The 24095-nt window shown below is 40.4% G+C and overlaps 2 protein-coding genes across 5 annotated transcripts in view; one reads left to right on the top strand and one right to left on the bottom strand.

The window, feature by feature from the left end:
• Nucleotides 1–239: 239 nt before the first annotated feature.
• cidec.L (cell death inducing DFFA like effector c L homeolog) lies at nucleotides 240–13491 on the top strand. Of its 4 annotated transcripts, none has more exons than XM_018256840.2 (6): nucleotides 240–654; nucleotides 5727–5799; nucleotides 7024–7165; nucleotides 8412–8561; nucleotides 10283–10470; nucleotides 12508–13491. In XM_018256840.2, exons 2-6 carry the CDS (start codon nucleotides 5747–5749, stop codon nucleotides 12683–12685), a joined length of 711 nt encoding a protein of 236 aa, XP_018112329.1. In that variant the 5' UTR covers nucleotides 240–654; nucleotides 5727–5746; the 3' UTR covers nucleotides 12686–13491.
• A 7869-nt stretch (nucleotides 13492–21360) lies between these two features.
• Nucleotides 21361–24095, bottom strand: part of LOC108714695 (tubulin monoglycylase TTLL3) — a 34237-nt gene continuing 31502 nt past the window's right edge. The window contains exons 15-16 of the mRNA XM_018259130.2: nucleotides 22764–23331; nucleotides 21361–21618 (exon numbers count right to left, since the gene is read on the bottom strand). Coding sequence (XP_018114619.1) covers nucleotides 21401–21618; nucleotides 22764–23331 — 786 coding nt within the window. The 3' untranslated portion in view covers nucleotides 21361–21400. The remainder of the gene's footprint in view (nucleotides 21619–22763; nucleotides 23332–24095) is intronic.

Genomic DNA, 24095 nt, shown 5'->3' with positions numbered 1-24095 from the left:
CTACTTCCGCCCGGCTTCCGGCGCCATCTTGCTCCACCCGGAAGCAGTAAAATTAATCATATTGTATTTACCTAGTAAATATGATAGGTGATGTCACAGTCACACTATAAAATACATGGCTTTAGACTATCAAGGGCTGTTTGGATTTTTGCTTTATGGGGTTGTGAGAATTGAGAGGGGCTCATTTTTCCCTCTATCATTACTTCACTGAGCTGGACAGCCATTTGCTGCCATGGAGCCCTGTATTCAGTGTAATTTAAACCCTGATGCTAATAAGGAGGGTGGGCCTCATGTATATTGTGCAAGCAGCTGGGAATGTGTCTCCATGGCCACAGACAGCTGTGCACAGGTCCCCTGGGAGCAGGAGGCAGGACAGTAATGACTCCCACTGAATTGCAATGACCTGTGCTCCTGTTTGTTCTTTGCTGTGCCTGGGAGACAGCTGAAGGAATGGCCTGAGGTCAGCAACTCATTGGGCATTGTGGGTAAGAAGGAGTGACCTGCACTGCAAGACAGAGTCATAAACATCTCCCAACTATATACTGTCACAGTATGTGTCAAGCCTGCTGATTGTGGCACAGGGGCTGTTGAGGGGGAGATTGGATCCCAGGGAACTGAGTGCAACCTATCACTCTTTTCAGTCTTATCTGTAGGGTAAGTAGGATGCCTTTTTGGGGGTGTTTTTTTGCTATAAAATGTGTTAAAAATCAAATTATGGTATAGATATGTCACATGTGCCTGTGCTTATCTAGGCTGACCAGGAGTCCAGTAAATGGAGGGCAGCAGGATAACAACTCTCCTAACTGTATTGTATGTGTATTTCCATAGGTTTCTTACACAGTGTGCTTGAGCTTATGACTGTAATTGCCATGGATGCTTATATAAAATAGATCAGGATTTTCTGCATTGACACTCCTATGAGACCCTGGGAGTTGCAGTTCAGACTCATGGGTAGTTGGACTGCTACGGTTAAGCTGATTGCACATTGCAGCTTTATACGATGACATTTACTACTACATTTAGGTGTAGGTTTATCAAAATGTGAGTTTAGAGCTTAATAAACAAAAACTCACCCATGTCCTATTCATTCCTATGGGGTTTTTAGAATTGTATTTATCAATGGGTGAAAGTTAGAACTCACCATTTGATAAACATGGTTCTAAAAATCCTATAGGAATGAAAAGAACATGAATGGGTTTTTATTTATTAAGCTCTAAACTCGCATTCTGATAAATCTGCATAGAGTAGTATTTCCTCTTTCCTGGTAATAATGTATATAATATAATATAACATAATAATATGTAACAATAACACATACCAGGGGGATCTGTATATTTTTAACATGTTTAATAAGAAATTTTCGGCGTGCCTTTCTCTACGCCCTCTACCCACACTGAACCTGTATCATTCGTTTATTAGTTACTGTTTGTTGAGACACACGAGAGGGCTTTCTCCTTTACATAGAAAAGCTCTGCTCTGTTTGTTTTGAAACTCAACTGTCCGATAGGAATAGAGCTGTGTGTGGAAGAGGGGAGAGCAATAAAAGCCTAAATACAGTGCAACCTTTCATCTTAGATTGCCATGGCAAACCGTAGTGGTTGCAGCTGTTTAACTTGCCCTTTAAACTCCAACTGAAATGTAAGCTGGGTGAAAGGAGAATTCCAGTGAAGGTGTGTGGGCAAGACAGGAATGTATGTTGTACACTCAGGTTTAACTGCTTTTAGCAGATAATTACACCCTTTTTTTTTTTTTTAAATCCCATTTCATTTCATATGGAGTCATGAACAGGGATCTCCACCCAAACTTTCATTTGCACAATTAAATAAAATTTAAATTCTAAGCAGTTTTCCAATATTTAAAATGTTCAATGGTCCAATTACTTGTAAATGGCATTGCTTTTGAAAGTAGTGTTTGTCTATTCCTAGTTCCGACTCTTGAAACAGGTGTATGCATTTGACAGCAGTGTTTGTTTATTTCTAGTTCCGACTCTTGAAGCAGTGTAGCAGCTGTCAGTTCTCCTCCAGGTCTGTTAATCAGCTGGCTTCTGCCTGTTAGAACCATTAATGCAGAGAATCAAATCATCCAGAGAGGCATAGCAATTAAATTTACAAACTTTAAAACTACTGAAATTTAAAGTATATTGAAATATTTCTCAAAATTGAATTTCTTTAATTATGCAGTAAACAGTTTTTGATTGGACATCCCCTTTTCATAGTGTTGTATTGTTTTTTTTGTCACAGTAACACATTCTGCCACCGGTACAGAATTCATGTAATTTATACTAAATCAAGCTCAGAACACTCCTTGCAATATTAGTCGATATAAACAAACATTTCATGTAAAGGACAAATGGTCCTGTCATGGGTTTGGTATGAAAAATGTTGGGACGCTACACACACGGTCTGAAAATTGTACAAACCTTTGTTCCGTATGACAGTATCTTTGCGTCTATGGCCAGCTAAAGTGTATTTCTAGAATCCCTGCCATAAAGCAAGAAGGGACTGCTATTTTTGCCAAAACAGGAAGTAGAGGAAGTGACATGACATTAAGAAAATACACTTCCCCAATAAACCTAATACTTAAAGGAAAACTATACCCCCCAAACAATGTAGGTCTCTATTAAAAGATACTGAGTAAAACAGCTCATGTGTAAAACCCTGCTTCATGTAAATGAACCATTATCATAATATATACTTTTTTTAGTAGTATGTGCCATTGGGTAATCATAAATAGAAAATTGCCATTTTAAAAAATAAGGGCCGCCCCCTGAGATCGTAAGATTCACTGTGTACACATACAAACCACATGTAAGGTCACATGAGCCAATTAACAGACAGAGTTCTGCCTTTTGGTTCCTCACTTCTTCCTGTTACAGTTAGGGGCCGATTCATGAAGCTCGAGTGAAGGATTCGAATGAAAAAAATTCGATTTTCGAAGTATTTTTTGGGTACTTCGACCATCGAATTGGTTAAATTTGTTCGAATTCGAACGAAATCGAACGAATCGAACGAAAAATCGTTCGACTATTCGACCATTCGATAGTCGAAGTACTTCCCCTTTAAAAAAAACTTCGACCCTTTACTTCGGCAGGTAAAACCTACCGAAGTCAATGTTAGCCTATGGGGAAGGTCCCCATAGGCTTGCCTGTGATTTTTTGATCGAAGGATTTTCCTTCGATCGTTGGATTAAAATCCTTCGAATCGTTCGATTCGAAGGATTTAATCGTTCGATCGAACGAAAAATCCTTCGATCGGTCGATCGCAGGATTAGCGCTAAATCCTTCGACTTCGATATTCGAAGTCGAAGGATTTCAATTCGAGGGTCGAATTTCGAAGTATTTTTAACTTCGAAATTCGACCCTTAATGAATCTGCCCCTTAGTGTTGTAGTATTTCTGGTCAGGTGATCTCTGAGGCAGCACAGATAGAGTCACGAAATGGTGGCTCAAGGCAAGAGATGTAAAAGGGCAATATTTATGTAAATATATATTTCAGTTTGGTAAGATTCTTTAATATGTCATTCAATTTGATATAAACTATCTGTTGCTTAAGTTTTCATTTTGGGGGTATAGTTTTCCTTTAACATAAAAGAGCCAATGGACTATGCATTCTACTTGTATTGGCTGATTTTGGGGTCACAGTATTTATATAGCAATGGATTTAGGTTTAGGGTTTAAGATGGCATTTTACTGTTTAAATGGCAATTTATACCTTAGATTTGTAGTGGAAAAGGCCGATCTCTTCTGTTCTGTTTGCTGAATTGGTAGGGATGCTCCGAATCGAGGATTTGGCCAAATTCCTGCCCTTTTGTCATGTCCCTTTCAGCTCCTGTTGGGGAAAAAATTGTGTATGTAGATTTATAAGTCCCCTTTAAGCCCTCAATAATTGTGAGAATCAGTTACTGATACATACAGTAGGCCTATGTTAGAAATGGCATGAATTAGTGGCATATGGCACTGACCACATGCAGCCGACTAGTCACATTTGGGGCAATATGGTGACACATGAAGTCCCCTACACAGACTCACAGATGGCATGACTACTGAAACTCAGCTGCTTGGTCTGATAGGAAGTATGCAGTGCATGACAATTATTATCCCCAGTCAGCTAAATAACATAGTCTATTGTAATGGGGAACTAAATGTGCTCCTAAATTTCCCTGCAGCTGATGTTACCATGGTTTCCTCTCTGGGAGGGAAGGGGAACATAAATAGAGGAAGATACATCAGTCTGAGCACAGAAGCAGTCAAGCTGCGGCCATTCAGAACTAGGGTTGGGATAGCATTACACTTCTTTTTATAATATCAATCCTTATTTCTATGGTGGTGGATACCGTGTCATGGCCGTGGGTGCAGTATTGGCTTGTGACCAGTGTGAAGAGAATTGCCACCTCTGGTAAGGTGAAACAATGGATATTTTTCTGGTGATCTTGGGTATTTAGAATATTTTTTATTCTACAGGGAATCTGTGTCCCATTTGTTGTTGTTGGAGTACAGCCCACAGAAATCCCTGATGTATTTCCTTTGTTGGTAAATGCTGGGAGATGGGTTTCAGCAACAAAATAAGGGTCACCATACTGCCCTACTGTCTCCATCTTGCCTTACTGTATCCTTACCACTGTTAATTGTTCCTTCAGCGGCTTCCAGAAATCATGAGGCCTGTACTACTAGTTGGACAGCTCCCCCAATGCCAATGTTGGCTTTATAGGCGGTGGGTCTTGCCAACTAAGAAGAATGCTACACCCCAGGTGTGAGTGCCACAACCCCCCCACCCACCACCCAAACCACATGCCTTCCAGATGCAACATACGCATGCGGGGGGGAAGGGAACACCTCGATCAGTGGCAACAGTTAACAGGGGCCCACCATGTTTTTTTTCCGGTGTGCTGCCGGCCCAGTTCACTTCTGTTTCTAACCCACCTAAGTCATGCCTAAATATGCCCCAAAAGTGCCCTACGTTCGTGCATTCCAAGCATGCCCCAACCCAACACTATCAGCAAATCTGAATCACAACTGAGTGGGACCCCTACGTCCCCACTGATGGGGGCCCTGCCTTCAGGAGGCGTTACATTATGTGTAGAGCCAGGGCATAGTAACATGGTAGTAACATAGTAAGTTAGGTTGAAAAAAGACACACCTCCATCAAGTTCAACCTTTCAACTTTTAATATTTTATTCTGCCTAACTGCCAGTTGATCCAGAGGAAGGCAAAAAATCCCATTTGAAGCCTCTCCAATTTGCCTCAGAGGGGGAAAAAATTCCTTCCTGACTCCAAAAGGGCAATCGGACAGATTCCCTACTAACCAGGAAGTTCACAAGTATCACCAGGTTGCAATGACATTAATCTACAAAATATGAGTTATTTCCATTTACAGCCTTTAATGACATTGAATATTGTAACTGGGTCACAGTTCTGCATGGCACTGGCTTGCATAATGCCCGTGTGGCAGAGACTTTGCTCCTCTGATGACTTCATGTCCTGATCATTAGTACAAAGGTCTCCCAGCAGCCCAGCCAGACTATTTAGCGCTCATATTAGCTCCTGACACAACATAACCAGGGTTTCTACTGACTGTGACAGCTGCTCCTTAGAGGTGCCATGGCATCAGAGTAAGTATGACTGGTGGTGGTACTTCTACTCATTAATATCATCTATTATTTGCAGTGAATTTATAGATACTCTTTGTACAACATTGCACTGATTTAGACTCTTATTCTTGTTTAGAACAGAACAAATCATTCTGACAAAGATGGAGTACGCCATGAAGTCTCTGAGCCTCCTCTCCCCCAAGTCTCTCTCCAAGTAAGTAAATCATATAATGGGCTAGTTTAGTTTGTCACCCTGGGCTACTCAATCACAAACATTGGGATTCAGGCACTCCGAAACCACCAAGTTAAACACCAATATTTTTATTTGAACAACATCTCTATTGCCTCATGCATTTCATGCCCTCTGAGCACTTAGTCATAGGCTCAGAGGTTTTTTTTTGGGGGGTTGATGCACCTGGACCATGTTATATACTTGGTGAGTCATATTTTATATAATGTATTCCTACCTAAGCACTGTGGTTTTCTGTACCCAGGGTGACTATTTTACAGCACTGACACCTCTGCCGAAGCCATTGTACGTCTGACAAATGCTCGGTGGCCTAAGACAAACACAGAGGTGCCAGAAGAGACAATTGTCCTTAAACATGTTAATAATCAGTCTGTAGCCTCAAAGATTGATTATTTATGTGTTTATGTCACTCAAACAAAAGAGGGAATGGAGAATAGTGACCAATCAGTATGAAGATGCCAGGACATCTCTAGTGAGAACCTGCACTTAAAGTGATATTAAGTTGTCATCAGTGGGTCACGTGTGGGTAACAGGAGTCACTCTTATGACCAATATCCAGTGAGAAACTGGTTTGTGTATAATAATAATAAAGGATAAAGACATTTAACAGGATGCTGGGAGTTGTATTTAAGCACCTTTCTACATCCAGTTTAATACCATGCTAAACATACTGTAGGCTTGTCACCCAGGGGAACTACAGAGGAAGCAGACCCTGCGGCTGCAGGGGGTCCAATAAGGTATAGGAGCCCTAATTAATGAGAAATTTCAACATATATATTAGTAAAACAGGACAACCTTTTGAATATGTTGGGGGCCCTAAAATGAATTTGCTGTGGGGCCCAGTTTCACTGTTGTCACCTTTAGATTTATTTCTCATTGGCTAGCCTTGAACTCCGTGTTGGGTGCTGCAGACTCGCCCCTTATGCAATCACCAATGTTTGTGTTGAAAAGTGAGATTGGTGTATTAAAGTTCAGCAAGAGTTGGGAAACCTGGCAGTCTGCATGCTGAAGAAATAAAACATAGAATCAAATTATTATTATTTCAGTAAGGAATAACATCATGAAGAAAGAATTTTTCTTTTATTCAGCTTTGCATCACAATGATGTCATCGTTCTATATATTATATAACAGCCCACCCATAACTGCTCTGGCTCTGTGTGACTATATGCTATTGTGTTTGTATTTAGGTGCGTGTCTGTGAGCGCTTCTATGACCCAACAGCTTCTCTCCCGCCCTGTATCTAAGCCCAGACCCTACCGGGTGTGTAACAGCGATCGCAGTCTCAGGAAAGGCATTGTGGCTGACAGTCTGGAGGATCTAATTAATAAGGTAGGGGCTCTGTCCATGTTTTTATAACCCCTCTCCGTGGGAACTGATTGGTCAGATCTGGTTTTAGAGTAGTATAGAGCCCCTGGGGTGAAAATGTTAGGAAAAACCAAAAGATATATATTATATAACTGTTTGATGTCTTTAGTATATATATCCAGTGACTTTGTATTAGGGATGCACTGAATCCACTATTTTGGATTCGGCTGAACCCCCGAATACTTGGCGAAAGCTTTGGCCGAATACGAACCGAATCGTGGGTTCGTTGCATCCCTACTTTGTATGGAAGGAGCACACCTATGACCAATGCCTTTTCAATCCATTTATTGCAGCAGAAAAAATAAATTGCTGCAATGAATGGATTGGAAAAGCATTGGCCATAGGTGTGCTCCTTCCATACAAAGTCACCGGATACTATTTGGTTTCTGAAGCAGCCAGGAAGTGTATGCACCCTTGAAAAGTGGTGTGCTGAGGAATTTTGTATTAAACTTTAGTATATATATATTTATAGATATAGATATATATATCACAGATATCCAGCCTTTGGCTCTCCAGCAGCTGTTTAAAGGGGAACTCTACACAAACATACCTTAAGCTTTTTGAAAAGCAACTTTGCAATATACATCAATTATAAAATATGCAGACTTTTCATGATTTTTAATGGTTTGGAACAGTTCCCTAAGCCTAGCCCCCTGCTCTCCTGCTGATCTGTCTGACTACTTTGCTGAGCTGGCTGACTACTGTTACTTTATATCAACAGCCATCTGTCCTTAGCCTGCCTCCTCCAAACCGTACAATTCCCTGCACATGTGATTTCAATAAGGAAAGGAACATCCCAGTGCAATGCATTGTGGGTTATGTAGTTCATTGTGGGTTATGTAGTTCCTGCATGCTGTCTGTAAGCTGTGGAGAAGTTGTTACAATTTGTAACATCAGTGTTTAGTCCCTCCTTCCCTGCCAGGGTTTCAAATGATGCAGAAAGAGAAGAACTGTTAAACAGCTGGATTTCAGCATAGAAAATAGCATTTATTGATACGTTTTGAAGAAACAGATAACTGGGATGGGAATATTAGGGGTTTCTATGTTATGTGGCCTCTTTATCAAATTTTGTTTTGGAAGCCGGAGTTCCCCTTTAACTACAACTCACAGCTTGAGATATAAATCTTGTTTATTGCTATGGTAAGATAGCTGTCGCATAGCCCATACCTTGTTCATCATGGTTTTTTACACCCCATGTCTGTGTTCTTAGACTCAGGATGCTCTGCTAATGAATGAAGCGATTACGCTGGTTATGGAGGAAGACGGGACATGTGTGGACACAGAGGACTTTTTCCGATCTTTGGATGATGGCGCTGTTTTCATGGCACTTGTAAAGGGGCAGAAATGGAAATCTACGGAGGTGAGCTGTCACCCAATATCAGGTGTCCTTGTGGCTGTATTGTTATTAAAGGGGTGTTTCACCCTCAAGTTAACTTTTAGTGTGTTATAGAATGGCTAATTCTAAGCAACTATTAAATTGGTCTTAATTTTTTATTTATTTATTTTTTTAAACTTTTTTAATTATTTACCGCCTTCTGACTCTTTCCAGCTTACAAAAACAAATTCTCTGTAAGGCTACACATTTATTGTTATTGCTACTTTTTATAACTCATCTTTCTATTCAGGCCTCTCCTATTCATATTCCAGTCTCTTATTCAAATCAACGCATGGTTGCTAGGGTATTTTGGACCCTGGCAACAAGATGGCTGAAATTACAAATTGGAGAACTACTGAATAAAAAGCTTAATAATGCGAAAACCACAAATAATAAAAAATGAAAACCAATTGCAAATGGTCTCAGAATATCACTCTCTACATCATACTAATAGTTAATGGAAAAGTGAACAACCCCTTTTAAGGGGGTACCATTACAATATTCATTCTCCTTTTCTAATATTAATACAGCTACTTCCTGTATACAAACACTTTTCCCAAATTCACTGCAGTAGCGCTTTAAACCATAACAGAAATCCTGCTCAGAATGCCTACTAAATGACAAACACCCTATCGAACACTTATGGAGCGGTGACAAGAGACCGCAAAACACTGAAGGTTGTTGTTGTTTGAGCAACTCCACTTGTCACCCACCCCACCATGGGTGCCGCAAAGGGCACAAGTCATTCTGTTGTATTTAGAGCAATGACAGTTGGAGAGGGGGCAGTCTTTGTCTGGCACTGGTCTCTGAGCAAAACACACTGGGGCTCATTTATTAGCACTGGGCAAATTTGCACCTGGGCAATAACCCATAGCAACCAATCAGATCATTGCTTTCACTGTTAAACCTGCAGATGGCTAAAGAAAGCTAATCAATGATTGGTTGCTATGGGTATACTTCCCAGGTGCAAATTTGCCCAGTGTTAGGGCAGGACTCCACAGACGATTTCGACGCGCTGCGCAAAAACGCAGGCGTCACGTTCGGATGCGACGGAAATAAGGTAAGTAATTCTATTGTCGGATCGTGTTACAGCGTTGCTGCAACGTGACACGACTGTCGGATGCAGATGCTGCGTCTGCATCCGACAGTTGCGTCGCATCAACGCTGTAACACGATCCGACAATAGAATTGCTAACCTTATTTCTGTCGCATCCGACGTGACGCCTGCGTTTTTGCGCAGCCCGTCGGATCGCGGCGGAATCGTCCGTGGAGTCCTGCAGGCATGAGGCATCCATCTTGCTCCTTCACACGCTGTCAGTAGAGTAGCCAGGGAGGAGAAATCAAGCCCAGCAGCATCGATGGTCACCCTTTCGCCTTTTCTGTACAGGACAGGAAGTGCAGTTTCTGTAAGTTATTTCTTAATAAAGGCTTTGTGATTTTAAAATATAATTTGTGTTTTAATTTTTTAAAAAATTTTTTTGATGTCACTGGTCCTTTAATAAATGAGCCCCACTGTGTGACAGGGGTGTTATTTATTTACACTCCTATCAGCTGATCTCAAAATTAGAACAAGAGGTAACAAATTAGTCGTTTAATAGTTTTTTTTACTCCTACATCAGCATTGGCGGAAATCTCTACAAATGTTCCGACTGCCTAAATCACAACTTCTTACATCTAGTAATTATTGTAACGCGTGTTTCTCACAGAATGCCGGATACCACTTATCCCTCAGCAAGCAGCCTCAGAGAAAGATCGACGTGGCCTGTTTCAGCTTCGACCTCTATAAAAATCACCCTCGCGATTTCATTGGTTGCCTGAACATCAAAGCCACTTTATACGGAACCTATACGCTGTCGTATGACCTGCAGTGCTACGGAGCCAAGAGAATGATGAAGTAAGTGTTGGGCCTGAAAGGTCACACGGATGTCACCTGGTTATATTAAAGGATATATAAACCTTTAAAACAAGTGAATGTAAAATTGATGGGAGTGCTATTCTAAGCACTTTTGCAATGTACATTCATTATTTATCTATTTTTAATCCCAAATTATTAAAGGATACATGTACTGTTAACATGAATGAATTTTGTTACAACAGCGACACCTGCTGGTCATTTTCCGACCATTCTGACCACCAAGTAGTCAAGGAAGTTGTCAGGAGAAAGAAAGAGGCTGCTCTGATGTTCTTCTGCTTAGGAAAGATTTGAGAAATGTTTCTTATTTTTTCATAACCAGAAGAACATCAGACCGGGTCTCTTTCTCCTGACAACTTCCTTGATTACTTGGTGGTTATAAAATGACCAGCAGGTGTCGCTGTTGTAACAAAATTCATTCATGTGTCCCATAATATCTTGGAATGAAAAGAAAATAAATAATAAATGTACATTGCAAAAGTTCTTAGAATAGCACCCTCATCAATTTTAGGTTCACATGTTTTAAAGCTTTTTATTCAGCAGCTCTCCAGTTTGCAATTTCTCCTATTCATATTCCAGTCACTTATTCAAATCAGTGCATGGTTGCAAGGGTAAGTTGGACCCTAGCAACCATGCACTGATTTGAATAAGGGCCTGGAATATGAATAGGAGAGGATTAACCGAAAAAACCATTGGAGCAGGCACTCAATAAAGGCAAACTTCCACCAGGCAATAAGGTCAAAAGTGAAAGGAATTTATTGTGTCCACAGCCTTACGTGTTTCATGCCATAAACACTTAATCATAGGCTATAATTCATTGAGTGCCTGCTCCAAAGGTTTTTACGGTTAAGCCGCGCCCCGTGCTGAAGTCTCAGGGCGGTGCACCTGGGCCTCTTCCCTTAAGTCGTGAGTAACTATTTTCTACTTGGAGACCCTAAACTTCAGATTCATTATGAATAGGAGAGGCCTGAATAGAAAGACGAGTAATAAAAAGTAGCAATAACAATAAATATGTAGCCTTACAGAGTGTTTGTTTTTAGATGGGGTCAGGGACCCCCATTTGCAAGCTTAAAAGACTCAGACGAAAAAGACAATCAATTAAAAAATGAAGACCCATTGAAAAGTTACTTAGAATAGGTCTTTCAACATACTAAAAGATTACTTAAAGGTGAACCACCCCTTTAAAGCATTACTGTAGGTCATTTATAAACACTGGGCAAATTTGCACCTGGGCAGTAACCCATAGCAACCTGTCAGTGACTTGCCTTTTTACAGACAGCTGACCTTTGAATAATAAAAGCAAAAATTTGATTGGTTGTCATAGGTTACTGCCCAGTTACAAATGCGCCCAGTGTTTATAAATGAGCCCCACTGTCTCCATCTAGCCCTACAGTAACCAATATCTTTTCATTCCTCCTACCTGAAACTGGGACCCAGGCAGCTGCCCCCGTATCTCTTTGATATGTATTCACAGCATTTAAAGGGATGGTTCACCTTCTAGTGAAATTTTAGTATGTCCTAGAATGGCCAATTCTAAGCAAAGTTCTAATTGGTCTTAATGATTTAGTTTTTATAGTTTTTTAATTATTCACTTTCTTCTTCTAAAACTTCCCAGCTTTGGGGGTCACTAATCCCATCTAAAACAACTGTTCAGTAGGGCTACAAATGTATTTTTATTGCTACTTTTTATTACTCATCTTTCTATTCATACCTCTCCTATTTATATTCCAGTCTCTTATTCAAATCAATGCATGGTTGCTAGGGGAATTTAGACCCTAGCAACCGGATTGCTGAAATTGAAAAATGGAGAGCTGCTGAATAAAAAGCGAAATAACTCAAACAACACAAATAATAAAAAATGAAAACCAATTACAAATTGTCTCAGAATATCCCTCTCTACATCATATAATTTAAAGGTGAACAACCTCTTTAACAATTCGAGTATGTGCCTAGTTTGCTGATTTCTGTACCAGCCTGTGGCACTGCCGGGGTCTCTAATGGCGGATCACTGTATTGCAGGGAAGCTCTACGCTGGACTCTATACACCATGCAGGCCACCGGTCATGTGCTTCTGGGGACGTCGTGCTACATGAAACAGCTTCTGGATGCCACAGAAAGATCAGTTCCAGAGGAGGAGAAATCCAGCGCAACCTTAAGAGACTTTATCCCATTTCCCCCCTGGAAGATGCTGCAGTAATTTGACCTCTGTTGCACCATAGGAAGCTATGGCCTATTCTGTTCTACATGGCGGCTAACAAGACCTCTGCTTCAGCTGTGCCTAAAAGGAATATACCACGGGGCACCTTAGATGTATAAGGCTGCTGGCTATATTTATCCAGCCTTTACTTGCCCTTTAATTCCATGATCTATTATTGAGTAAGGAAGGTAGGTCCCGAAGTAGCATCTGAGCACATTCCCAAAAGCATTCACCCTTTCACCCCAAGCAATTTGTACACATTCATATCTCAACGTGGGGTAACCGCCCTCCCATCCCCTTTATTTACCTTCCATTACACAATAATTCACTCTATAAGAGCAGAATTCTTTTAGTTGGTTTTGGTTCCATTTCCACTGTTTTATGTGAAAGCCTGTTGCTCATAGTAATGTTAAGCTACGATTACTGAGCAATATTTTAGGGGATTGGGAAAAGTTTAATATACACTTACTGCCCTCCACCCCCCTTTTATTTAAAAAGAAGGGACACAGGGCTCTTATCACTCGTCTTTTAGCGTCGCTTACATATATATTTTAAAATCTAGAGTCGTGTACTGACCGTGAAACCTCATGAGACACACCAGCCAAGCAACGCAGGGAAATGGCAATGAAAAGAACAATATTAAATTATTTTTGGTCCAGTGGAAACCTTTGCAATGCAACTAACACTTGTCTGTTACATGTTCCATTCACTGTGCTTTATGGACTTTAGAATGAGTATTTATATTTTAATATTGTTATAAACCTACGTGTACCATATGAATTATATCATTAAAACACTTTTTTTTCCATCGTGTAATGCTCTGGTATATTCTGTATAAGGTGACAGTGATGGATAGAGAGGGCAGTTGTGAGCAATGCCATGCGGGCAATGGAATGGGCAGGACTTGGCCGCCCAATGGCTTCTTGTAGGGCTTCTCTCTGCCTTGTGCTGGGATTCAGGTGTAGGGGCAAGTGCTTAGTATATAGAGATCAAAGGCCTCATTTTTACAACCATTAGGGTAGGACTCCACGAGCGATTTTGTCAGGATCTGACGCGCTGCAACAAAAATAAGGTAATAGAATTGTCGCATGATGTCACAGCGTTGATCCGACGCGACACGACTGTCGGATGCAGCACACAGCATCTGCATCCGACAGTCGGATTGCATCGGATCACCATGTGACAATTCTATCTCTTACCTTATTTTTGTCGCATGCGTTTTGTCGCAGCGTGTCGGATCGCGACAAAAACGCTCGTGGAGTCCTACCCTTAGGGGCATATTTATCAAGAGTCAAATTTTGAATTGAAAAAACTTCGGTTTAAAAAAGACCAACCGAAATTAATTCGAAGTTTTTTTTATGGTCGAATAGGTGCATTTTCGATCTAATAAGTCCGTATCGAATCGGGGGAGGCCCAATTAGAAATCCGGAATTCGATCATTTATTTATTATTTTTTTTTTATAGTTTTTGAATTATTTGCCTTCTTCTTCTGACTCTTTCCGCTTTCAAATGGGGGTCATTGGCCCCATCCAAAAACAAATGCCCAAATCAGTGCCTGGTTGCTGGGGTCATTTGAGCCCTAACAACCAGATTGCTGAAATTACAAACTGGAGAGCTGCTGAATAAAAAGCTAAATAACTTGAAAACCATTGGCAATTTTCAAAAAAGGGGTTAAATTCTCCTTTAAAGGTGAACCACCCCTTTACATGTATGTGATGTGCTCATGCCATTGAACTATTTGTTGGCAAAGCTATGGCAGATTAATGGCACTAAAGATCTGACCCCCCACTTCCATCCCCATCATCCACTTGGCTGTGTGTGGCTATTTGCTATGGCACTGGTGAATGTCGACTGGGAGTGAGAGAGAAGACATATGCCCCCATATGTAATATAAGTTTGCCCAAGAGCTGCAATCAATAGGATACTTGCATTTAAACAGGTGTCTGGTAAATTCTACCTGCTGATTGGTTGCTATGGGCTACTGCCCTTGGGCAAACTTAGTGCTTTTTATTATATAACCCCAATGGTCTTTTAGGAACAACTGGTTTTACCAGTTACAGATCTATCTAAAGGGAGCCTGGAAAGAAGAGAAGTGAAGAGAACAGTGACCCGATACAAAGTTCTAGACTCAGGAGATGGCTGTGCTCTAGTACAGGTGCAGCCCATGTCTGTATGTTGATGATAAGATACATTATGGGGGTAGGGAGGGGGTAATTACAATGCTTCCATGGAGTACATATAATATGGTTGTTATTATTATCCCTGCCCCAGTGAAGTTTAAAATTTTAAGGCCATATTCATTTTCACACTCACTATGGTCAGTTTCAGTAGGAGCCACTGTATGTTTTGTAGTGTGGGAATTGGAGTCCCTGTAGGTAAATGCCAGAGGGGCTGCTATAAGATGCCATAGAGAATTGCTATTTATTGGGTTGGTGGGGGCTCTATCTACTTGAAATGCCAGGGCCTATTTTAAATCCCAGTCCAGACCTGTACATACTGCTTGCAAATAGTGACCTGGCTGAAATCAAACAGTTTAAAAGCAGTTTAAAAGTCTGAGTTAGTACTGGTTCTGTGCAACAAGGTAGTGGTTAGTGGTTAGTCTTTAGATTGTGTAAGACCACATGGAGCCACTTCTTATTAGTGGATAGAACCTTAAAGGGCATGTAAAGGCAAAAAAAATAAAATCGCATCACAAGAAACCTATCTCCAATAGACTTTAATTAAAAAATGTGTACCGTTTTTATAAGAAACCTGACTGTATGCAGTGAAATTCTCCCTTCATTTACTGCTGTGGATAGGAATTGTCAGATGGTCCCTAACTGCTGAGCAGGGAAACAATCATACTTATGAACAGCAGGGGGAGCCCCCACCTTACTTCCCAGCCATGCAGAACTCAAGCAGCTTTGTTTATGATGATCCCTAAGCAGCCCAGACCACACTGAGCATGTGCACAGTCTTAGTCTTGCAAAGATGTTTAACAAAGTTACAAGATGGTGACCCCCTGTAGCCAACTTTGAAAGCATAAATTATTTGTTTGATTAGGTTTGTGGTGCAGTAAGTTCATGTTTATATTTAGTATACAAAATACAGCATTTCTAGCCTTATTCTATTTTAGACTTTACATGCCCTTTAACCAACAGGTCAGGAATTGACTCTGCCTGCCTACACAGAATCCAATACTCCTCCTCTCCTTCCTTAATTCTCCCTTCTTCTCACTGCAGTTTTCCAAGCCCAGCTCTTGCTGCACAGCGCACTAAAGCTCTGTTGAATTCTCAGGGACCGCACATAAGGTGGTTATTTACTAAACTCCAAATGCAAAAATCACGAAAAATTTGTGATATATTTTTATATAAAATCTGTCTTTTAACAAATCACAAACTTTTAAACCCCGAGGATGGAAATGTCAGAATCAGAAAATCCAGCATCTCAGACCTGTCGAAGTTGCATGTACGTCAATGGGAGAAGTCACAATGATTTTTTGATGCGTGCTGGGTTTCATGCAATACCCTGAAGTTTTCAGCAAAAAAACATAAGAAATCAGAGTTTTAGGGTGAAAAATCCAAAAAAAACCTGAAAATCAGATTTTTTTTCCCGCAAAGCAAATTTTCAGGAAAATGTAATAATAAATAAACCCGAGCGGATTTGATAGGAGTTTGCAGCAGAAAATGTTGCAATAAAATTGGACTTTGATAAATAACCCCCATACTCTGTCCTCTGGGGAAGGTCCCGTGAGAGAATATTTATGTGCCGGTGGACATTGCTCTTCCCCACACACAGGTAAAGCAGTTTAAAGGGATTCTGTCATGATTTTTATTTATAGTTATATATCACCAATAATTCACTCTACCATATAAAATTAATTCCTAAACCAGTGAGATTTTTTTTTTTTAGTAATATTGGTGTGTAGGTGCATCTCAGGTCATTTTGCCTGGTCATGTGATTTCAGAAAGAGCCAGTGCTGCACTATGGAACTGCTTTCTGGCAGGCTGTTGTTTCTCCTACTCATGTAGGTCTCAGTGGGACCTAGATTTTACTATTGAGTGTTGTTGTTAGATCTACCAGGCAGCTGTTATCTTGTGTTAGGGAGCTGCTATCTGTTTACCTTCCTATTGTTCTGTTATTAGGCTGCTGGTGGGGTGATATAACTCCAACTTGCAGTACAGCAGTAAAGAGTGACTGAAGTTTATCAGAGCATAAGTCACATGGCTGGGGGCAGCTGGGAAACTGACAACATGTCTAGCTCCATGTCAGATTTCAAAATTGAATATAAAAAAATCTGTTTGCTCTTTTGAGAAATGGATTTCAGTGCAGAATTCTGCTGGAGCAGCACTATTAACTGATGCGTTTTGAAAAAAAATGTTTTTCCCATGACAGTATCCCTTTAATGACAAGACACTCTGTTTTTGTGACTGCAATGTCTTTCCCTGCCCAGTACAATGATAGAATGCACCTTAGTTTTCTTCCTTGCTGTAACTTTCTCCATTACCTGATAAAAATCCAAATAATGTGCTAAGATATTAAAATCAATGAAGCACTCAGTGGGGAATATCCAGTTGTGTGTGAACAGCCATTTATTCTTTTCAATGTATTAGTAACAAAATAATTGGTTGTTGATTTAAAGAGCATGAAATAGTCATTGCTTTGAAGTAATAATGGGCAACTGAACACAGTTATAGTTCAACATTTAGACGACCTGTAGTTTGCCAAGAGCATGAAATCGTTTTTACTGGGTCATGGTTCCTGGTTGATCTCCTGCACAGGGAGACACCCGTATTACTGCACCCCCACTTTGATAAATAGGCTAACATTGCACCTCGGTAGGTTTTAGGTGGCGAAGTAGGGGGTCGAAGTTTTTTTAAAGAAACAGTACTTCGACTATCGAATGGTCGAATATTCGAACGATTTTTAAGTCGTAGTTGAAGGTTGAAGTAGCCAAAAAAAACATTCGAAATTCGAAGTTTTTTTTTATTCTATTCCTTCACTCGAGCAAAGTAAATGTGCCCCTTACACAACCGAATAAAGGAGTTTTTTTCTAAGGATTGTTGTACAGCAGTACTGGCTCCATGAATGAACACACTAAATAATTCCATTGTTCTTCTCTTGCTTATTTGTTAAAAAAAAGGGTCTATCTCATCGTGACTTTCAAAAGAAGTGTCTTGTTTCTCCTTCCCTCTCACATTTTTGTTCATTTTCCTTGGCTTTAATTGGTCCACCCAAGCCTTGCCCAGGTCTGCTTCTCTGGTACAAATACTGTCGGCTTTTGGTCCTGGAATTGGTTTTTGGAAAGACCATGGCCAAGCGGTCATACTTGACTTGTGTCTCAGGTCACACTGGTTGCTCGATTGAGTCTTGGCTTGACCTACACAGGTTTGTTTGCCATTTGTGCAAATTAGTGCATCTAAGAAGCAAACTGAGCATGCTCAAGCCCTAGCCCTGGAGGTTTAAGATGAAAACAGGAAGTCTGATACAGAAGCCCATGAGTACACAATAGAAGGAAAGAAATACTGTGTTTCTTTTGACAGAGGACTCAGAGCAGCATTACTTTGAGGGTTTACTGGTGTATTCATATAGACCTTTCTGATAAAGCTTACTTAATTTTAGCCTTTCCTTCTCCTATCAGGCTCACTTTGTTTCTTGGTGCTGGTCCGTTCCTCTGCCTGGAGTTAAATATTTCCTCCCATCTGGTCCATGACTTATCTGAGCTGAATGCTGCTATTTCTTATTGCCTGGATTATCCCGCTGAGAGTACCAGCTGCAGCCCTGGCTTGGGGGGGGTGCATAGTACAGTAGACTGCAACCAATTACATACGCCGATTTTAGCAACACTTTTTCAATGTGTTAGAAAAGTGTTTTGTATATCAGAGCTGATAGGGACTCATAGGGAAACTTGCCACTTGCTCGTGTGAATGACTTGAGTACATACAGACATCAGGTGACCAAGAGATGAGGGCACCTTTATGTCAGATACTCCACCACTTTACATAAACTATACATCTGATAGTAAGTTTCTATTCTAGGGTCCTGATGCCAGGATTCCATGCCAAGTCGAATGGCCATAAATCAGAAGTAAACTTTATTTTAAACACATGTAATGCACATCAAAGCCTTACACATCTAGTGCCCGCAGCACTTAAACATAGGCTACAGGAAAAGGGCAGAATATTGGGCATCATGTGCACTTTATCTAGTGGATGATTAAAGGGGTTTTTCACCTTTAATTTATAGAATGGTAAGTTCTAAACACATTTTTAACTGGTCTTCATTATTTATATTTTATAGTTTTTGAATTATTTGTCTTCTTCTGACTCTAGCTTTGACAGGTCACTGGCTACAAATGTATTGCTATTGCTACTTTTAATTTCTCATCTTTCAATTCAGGCCTCTCCTATTCATATTCCAGTCTTTAAATCAATGCATGGTTGCTAGGGTAATTTGGACCGTAGCAACCTGATGGCTGAAATTGCAAACTGGAGAGCTGCTGAATAAGAATCTAAATAACTCAAAAACCACAAATAATAAAAAATTAAAACCAATTGCAAATGGTCTCAGAATATCCCTCTCTACATCATACTAAGGGGCACATTTACTATTGGTCGAATATCGAGGGTTAATTAACCCTCGATATTCGACCCTCGAAGTTAAATCCTTCGACTTCGAATATCGAAGTCGAAGGATTCATCGCTATTCGTTTGATCGAACGATCAAAGGAATAATCGTTCGATCGAACGATTAAATCCTTCGAATCGAACAATTGAATCCTTCGATCAGAAATTGGTTAGAAAGCCTATGGGGACCTTCCCCATAGGCTAACATTGGTGCTCGGTAGGTTTTAATTGGCGAAGTAGGTGGTCGAAGTTTTCTTTAAAGAGACAGTACTTCAACTATCGAATGGTCGAATAGTCGAACGATTTTTAGTTCCAATCGTTTGATTCGAAGTCGTAGTCGAAGGTCGAAGTAGCCAATTTGATGGTCGAAGTAAACAAAAAAATACTTCGAAATTTGAAGTATTTTTTATTCTAATCCTTCACTCGAGCTTAGTAAATGTGCCCCTAAAAGTTAACATAACAGTGAACAACCCTTTTAAGTACTGTGTGCACTAAACAAGTATGCTGTGGCATATGCTTCGTCAGTTTAAAATAAAGTTTACTTCCCCTTTACAACACCTAATGGGATTAGTGTGTATTTGTTGATATTAAATACAATGCACACCAACCAACAGTATTCCCTGCTTTTACCAATATCAATGATTTGGCCCAGATAGATGTATGATAGGGCATTTTTATTTAACTTTTGGGTCCCTGCCATGCACTTTTTTTATGAGTATCCGGTATGCACTTTTATTTAGGTTAGAATTATTTGTAAGGGACCTGTCTGCTGATTTTTGATAATAAATATTTACTTGCTCCGGCACAGAAGCCGGTATTTATTTTGTTCTGTTCGGATCGACATTCCAACAATTCTTTTGCCATCCGGGTCTACCACAGCCAGTGGAAGGCAAACACAATTCTACTCAGCTTGTCATACAACTAAGCTTTCATGGAAATGTCTAAGCAACAGTCTGTAGATTAAAGGAACAGTAACGTCAAAAAATAAGTGTTTTAACGTAATGAAAATATAATGCAGTGTTTCCCTGCAATGGTAAAACTGCTGTGTTTGCTTCAGAAACACTACTATAGTTTATATAAATGAGCTGCTGTGTAGCAATGGGGGCAGCCATTCAAAGGAGAATAAGCTCAATTTACACAGCAGATAGCAGATAAGATGTCTGTCTAATGGTGTTATCTGTTATCCATTAGTTAACCTGTGCCATATAGCCGTTTTTCAATTTTCGCCATTACTCCACAGCAGCTTGTTTATATAAACAATAGTAGTGTTTCTGAAGCAAACACACCAGTTTTACCAGTGCAGGGCAACACTACATGATATTTTCATTACTTTAAAACACTTACATTTTTTGGTGTTACTGTTCCTTTAAGTCAGTCTATTATTCGTTAGGGATGCACTGAATCCAGGATTCGGTTCGGGCCAAACCGTATCCGAATCCTAAAAATCAAATGACTTTTCATCACATAAACAGGGAAATCAACATTTTTTTACTCACTTGCTGCGCTCAAGGTTCTCTTTTTGCCTCACTTTATTAATTTACATATGCAAATTAGGGTTTAGATTCAATTCAGGATTCAGACGAATCTTTCACAAAAGATTCAGGATTCGGCCAAATCCTAAAATAGTGGATTCAGTGCATCCCTACTACAGTATACGTTATTTACATTGCCAAGCAATATCCCTGAGAACCCTTGATAAGGCGGCTATATTTCACAGTATATCCATGGCTTCAGAGTATTATAAGTATATTTTATCTAATTGCCTTTAGCATTTTTAACAGTCGGGATGCGTTGTCTCTTGCTAATTGCGGCAATTTAGGAGAGAGTAAACTTTGGTTCCATTAGCTCTGTGGATGGCATGGAGTTTGCTACCTGCAAATAGGGTGACGGTGATACCTGCAAATAGTTTGTATAATCTCCCCATGACGGGGTGGGTTTGGTATTTGCCTGCATTCCAGTAACATACTGGCAGGTTAATTAGTTCCTAATGAACTTGACTTTAAGGGGAACTTAAACTGCCGCCCCAAAGGTTAGGGACTGATTTATAGAGGAAGGTAAGACAGCAGGATGCCATGTTTTGTCAGTGATCCTTTACTGCAATAGATTTTTTTCATGGCAAGAGGGAGGTGAGGATTGCCGTTCCCCGAGCAGAGAGTGGAGCAAAGCTGTCGTGAAACTTGCCAATATGAATTCTCTTGGATAGTTTGAGACAAGCAGGTTTAACGGCCTGTTTCCCAGCTCTAGAACAGGAGCACATTGCATGAAGTCCGGTCAGAGTAGAGGGGCCCTTACAAAATAAACAGGGCATCTTATTAGGATCTGTGATCCCTGTAAATACAAACAAAATATTCCATATAAATGAATGTAACAATATAATATATATCAGCAGGGTCAGAGGGACAACAGTAAAAGAGCAGCAGTGAGGGGACACAAGGGCCCATACTAGGGGTAGGCTACAGAAAAGTCCCAACTGTTGCGCCTTAAGCACGTGCATCTTCTGCCTACCCCTAGTTCTGGTCCTGGATGTCAGGTGGGGCTGAACTTTGAATGCCTTTTTGGATGTAGTGTGCTATGAACAGGGCTGTATTTATATATAGGCAGATAAATGGGGGCGTCCCTTGGGTGCCTATATGTGCGTGTGTTTATATATACCATAGTAAAGTAGGGCACACACAAAAATACACCAACTGCCTGGGTGCCAAGTGGTAGTTCACCAAGCAGGTGGTAGGTTGTTCACCAAGCACATCCACAGCAATAACTGTCATTGCTGTGTATGTATACTGTGTGTATATATATATATTATCCAGAATTTTCAGGACTTGGGGTTTTCTGTATAAGGGGTCTTGCCATAATTTGGCAAGATGGCCTTCCTGTAATTTGGAGCATTCTAGATAATGGATCTCATACCTGTGTAAAAGAAATAAAAAGCCCCTCAGTCTGACACCAGAGATTGTGGTCACATGTGGCAACAGAACTGGGGGAGTTCCTTGGGAGCTCATAGTTGGCACATGATGAGTATGGAGGGGGGAGCTTGACTATGAGGGATCTATATTAGAGATAAGGAATGACTGTAAGGCTAATGCCACATTGGAGCTGGTCTTGGCCTTTGGAAAAGTGCAGGTCCTGAATGAGCCATAAAGTTGGCAGGAGCTTTCTTTTTATCCTGCACCCAGAACCAGGTCTGGACTGAGAATTAAAATAGGCCCTGGCATTTCAGGTACACAGAGGCAAACTCAGCCCACATAGAGGCCCAAACAGCCCCCACCAGCCCACTAAATACTGACTTTCTATGGGACCTTATAGCAGCCCCTCTGGCATTTGCCAGAACCCACAGATTGCCAGTCCGGGCCTGCCCAGAACTACTGTCGGCCTGGGTGCAGGCAAACTCGATGGATTTTGGTGTGAAAATGCATACTCAAGCATGCCATGCCAAAATCTGCTAAGCTAAGATTGGTTTGGTTGTATCTTTTTACCTGTTTTTATGTTCCTTAGGAGATGTACTTGGCCAGAATCCAGGCTTGTAAATTTCAGGTCCACAAAGCCCCCATTCTTAAGCCTTATTGGCTCCCTCGCTCTAAGTGGCTTTTCCAATGTGCAGGATTTGGGTGTAGGAAATAGTCGTTGTCTTGGGTTGGTTCCTTCTTTGCTTTGTTCCAGCGATCGCTTGCTGGGAAGTCTAACAAGTTCCACCATCACGGAATTTCTCTGTCCTACCCTCACTGCTTTATTTTCTTTCCCAGTTGCTGTCGTCTTTGCCCTACTGATTGGGTTTTGGGTTCTAGAAGTCCAGAAAACATTGCCCGCCAACGCAGGTGTTATAGGGGTTGCACCAGCAAGCTTGACTGAGTCCTGACTGCCAAGGCCACTGTTTGGACCTGAGGTCTTAGCGTTTAACATGGAGACGGACCTCTTGTTGCTTTGGGCGATAGAGAAATTGAAGGCCCCGTTGGAGCTGGGTTGTTGTAGCTGACGGGGTTTTTTGACCATTGATCCTTCTACTAATAGATTTATTCCCACATACTGAGGGATGTCGACTGCACACTGTAAAGAGATAATAAATAGAATTGCTGTTATCATTATAGTAGCAATGATCAGTATAAAAGAATTCTATTAAAGGGGTTGTTTACCTTTAAATGAACTTGCAGTATGGTGTACAGAGTGAGATTCTGAGACAATTTGCAATTAGTTTTCATTTTTTATTATTGGTGGCTCTTGCGTTATTTAGCTTTTTATTCAGCAGCTCTCCAGTTTGTAATTTTAGCAATCTGGTTGCTAGGGTTCTAATTACCCTAGCAACCATGCATTGACATGAATAAGATTCTGGAATATGAATAGGAGAGGCCTAAATAGAAAAATGAGTAATAAACAGTAGCAATGATAATACATTTGTAGCCTTACAGAGCATTTGTTTTTTAATTTGGGGTCAGTGACCCCCCCCCACTTCAAAGCTGGAAAAAGTCAGAAGAAGGCAATTAATTCAAAAACTAGAGAAATAATAAAGACCAATTCAAAAGTTTCTTAGAATGAGCCATTCTATAACATACTAAATGTTAAAGTTGAACCACCCCTTTAAACTTACACATTGTACAATGTATTGCTTGTTAGGGGGATCTTTAAAGGGGTGGTTCACCTTTAAGTTAAGTTTTAGTATGTTATAGAATGGCTAATTCTAAGCAAATTTTGAACTGGTCTTCATTATTTATTTTGTATAGATTTTCAAGTATTTGCCTTCTTCTTCTGACTCTTAAAATGGGGGTCACTAACCCCATCTAAAAAACAAATGCTCTGTAAGACTCCACATTTAT

The sequence above is a fragment of the Xenopus laevis genome, chromosome 4L, assembly GCF_017654675.1.
Source record: "Xenopus laevis strain J_2021 chromosome 4L, Xenopus_laevis_v10.1, whole genome shotgun sequence".
Lineage (NCBI taxonomy): Eukaryota > Metazoa > Chordata > Amphibia > Anura > Pipidae > Xenopus > Xenopus laevis.
This window is presented reverse-complemented; position numbering and strand designations above follow the sequence as displayed.

Coding starts and splice junctions, on each gene's coding strand:
- cidec.L (XM_041589364.1), top strand. Junction 8,562..10,282: donor AGAAATGGAAATCTACGGAG/GTGAGCTGTCAC, acceptor TGTTTCTCACAG/AATGCCGGATACCACTTATC. Junction 10,471..12,507: donor GGAGCCAAGAGAATGATGAA/GTAAGTGTTGGG, acceptor ACTGTATTGCAG/GGAAGCTCTACGCTGGACTC.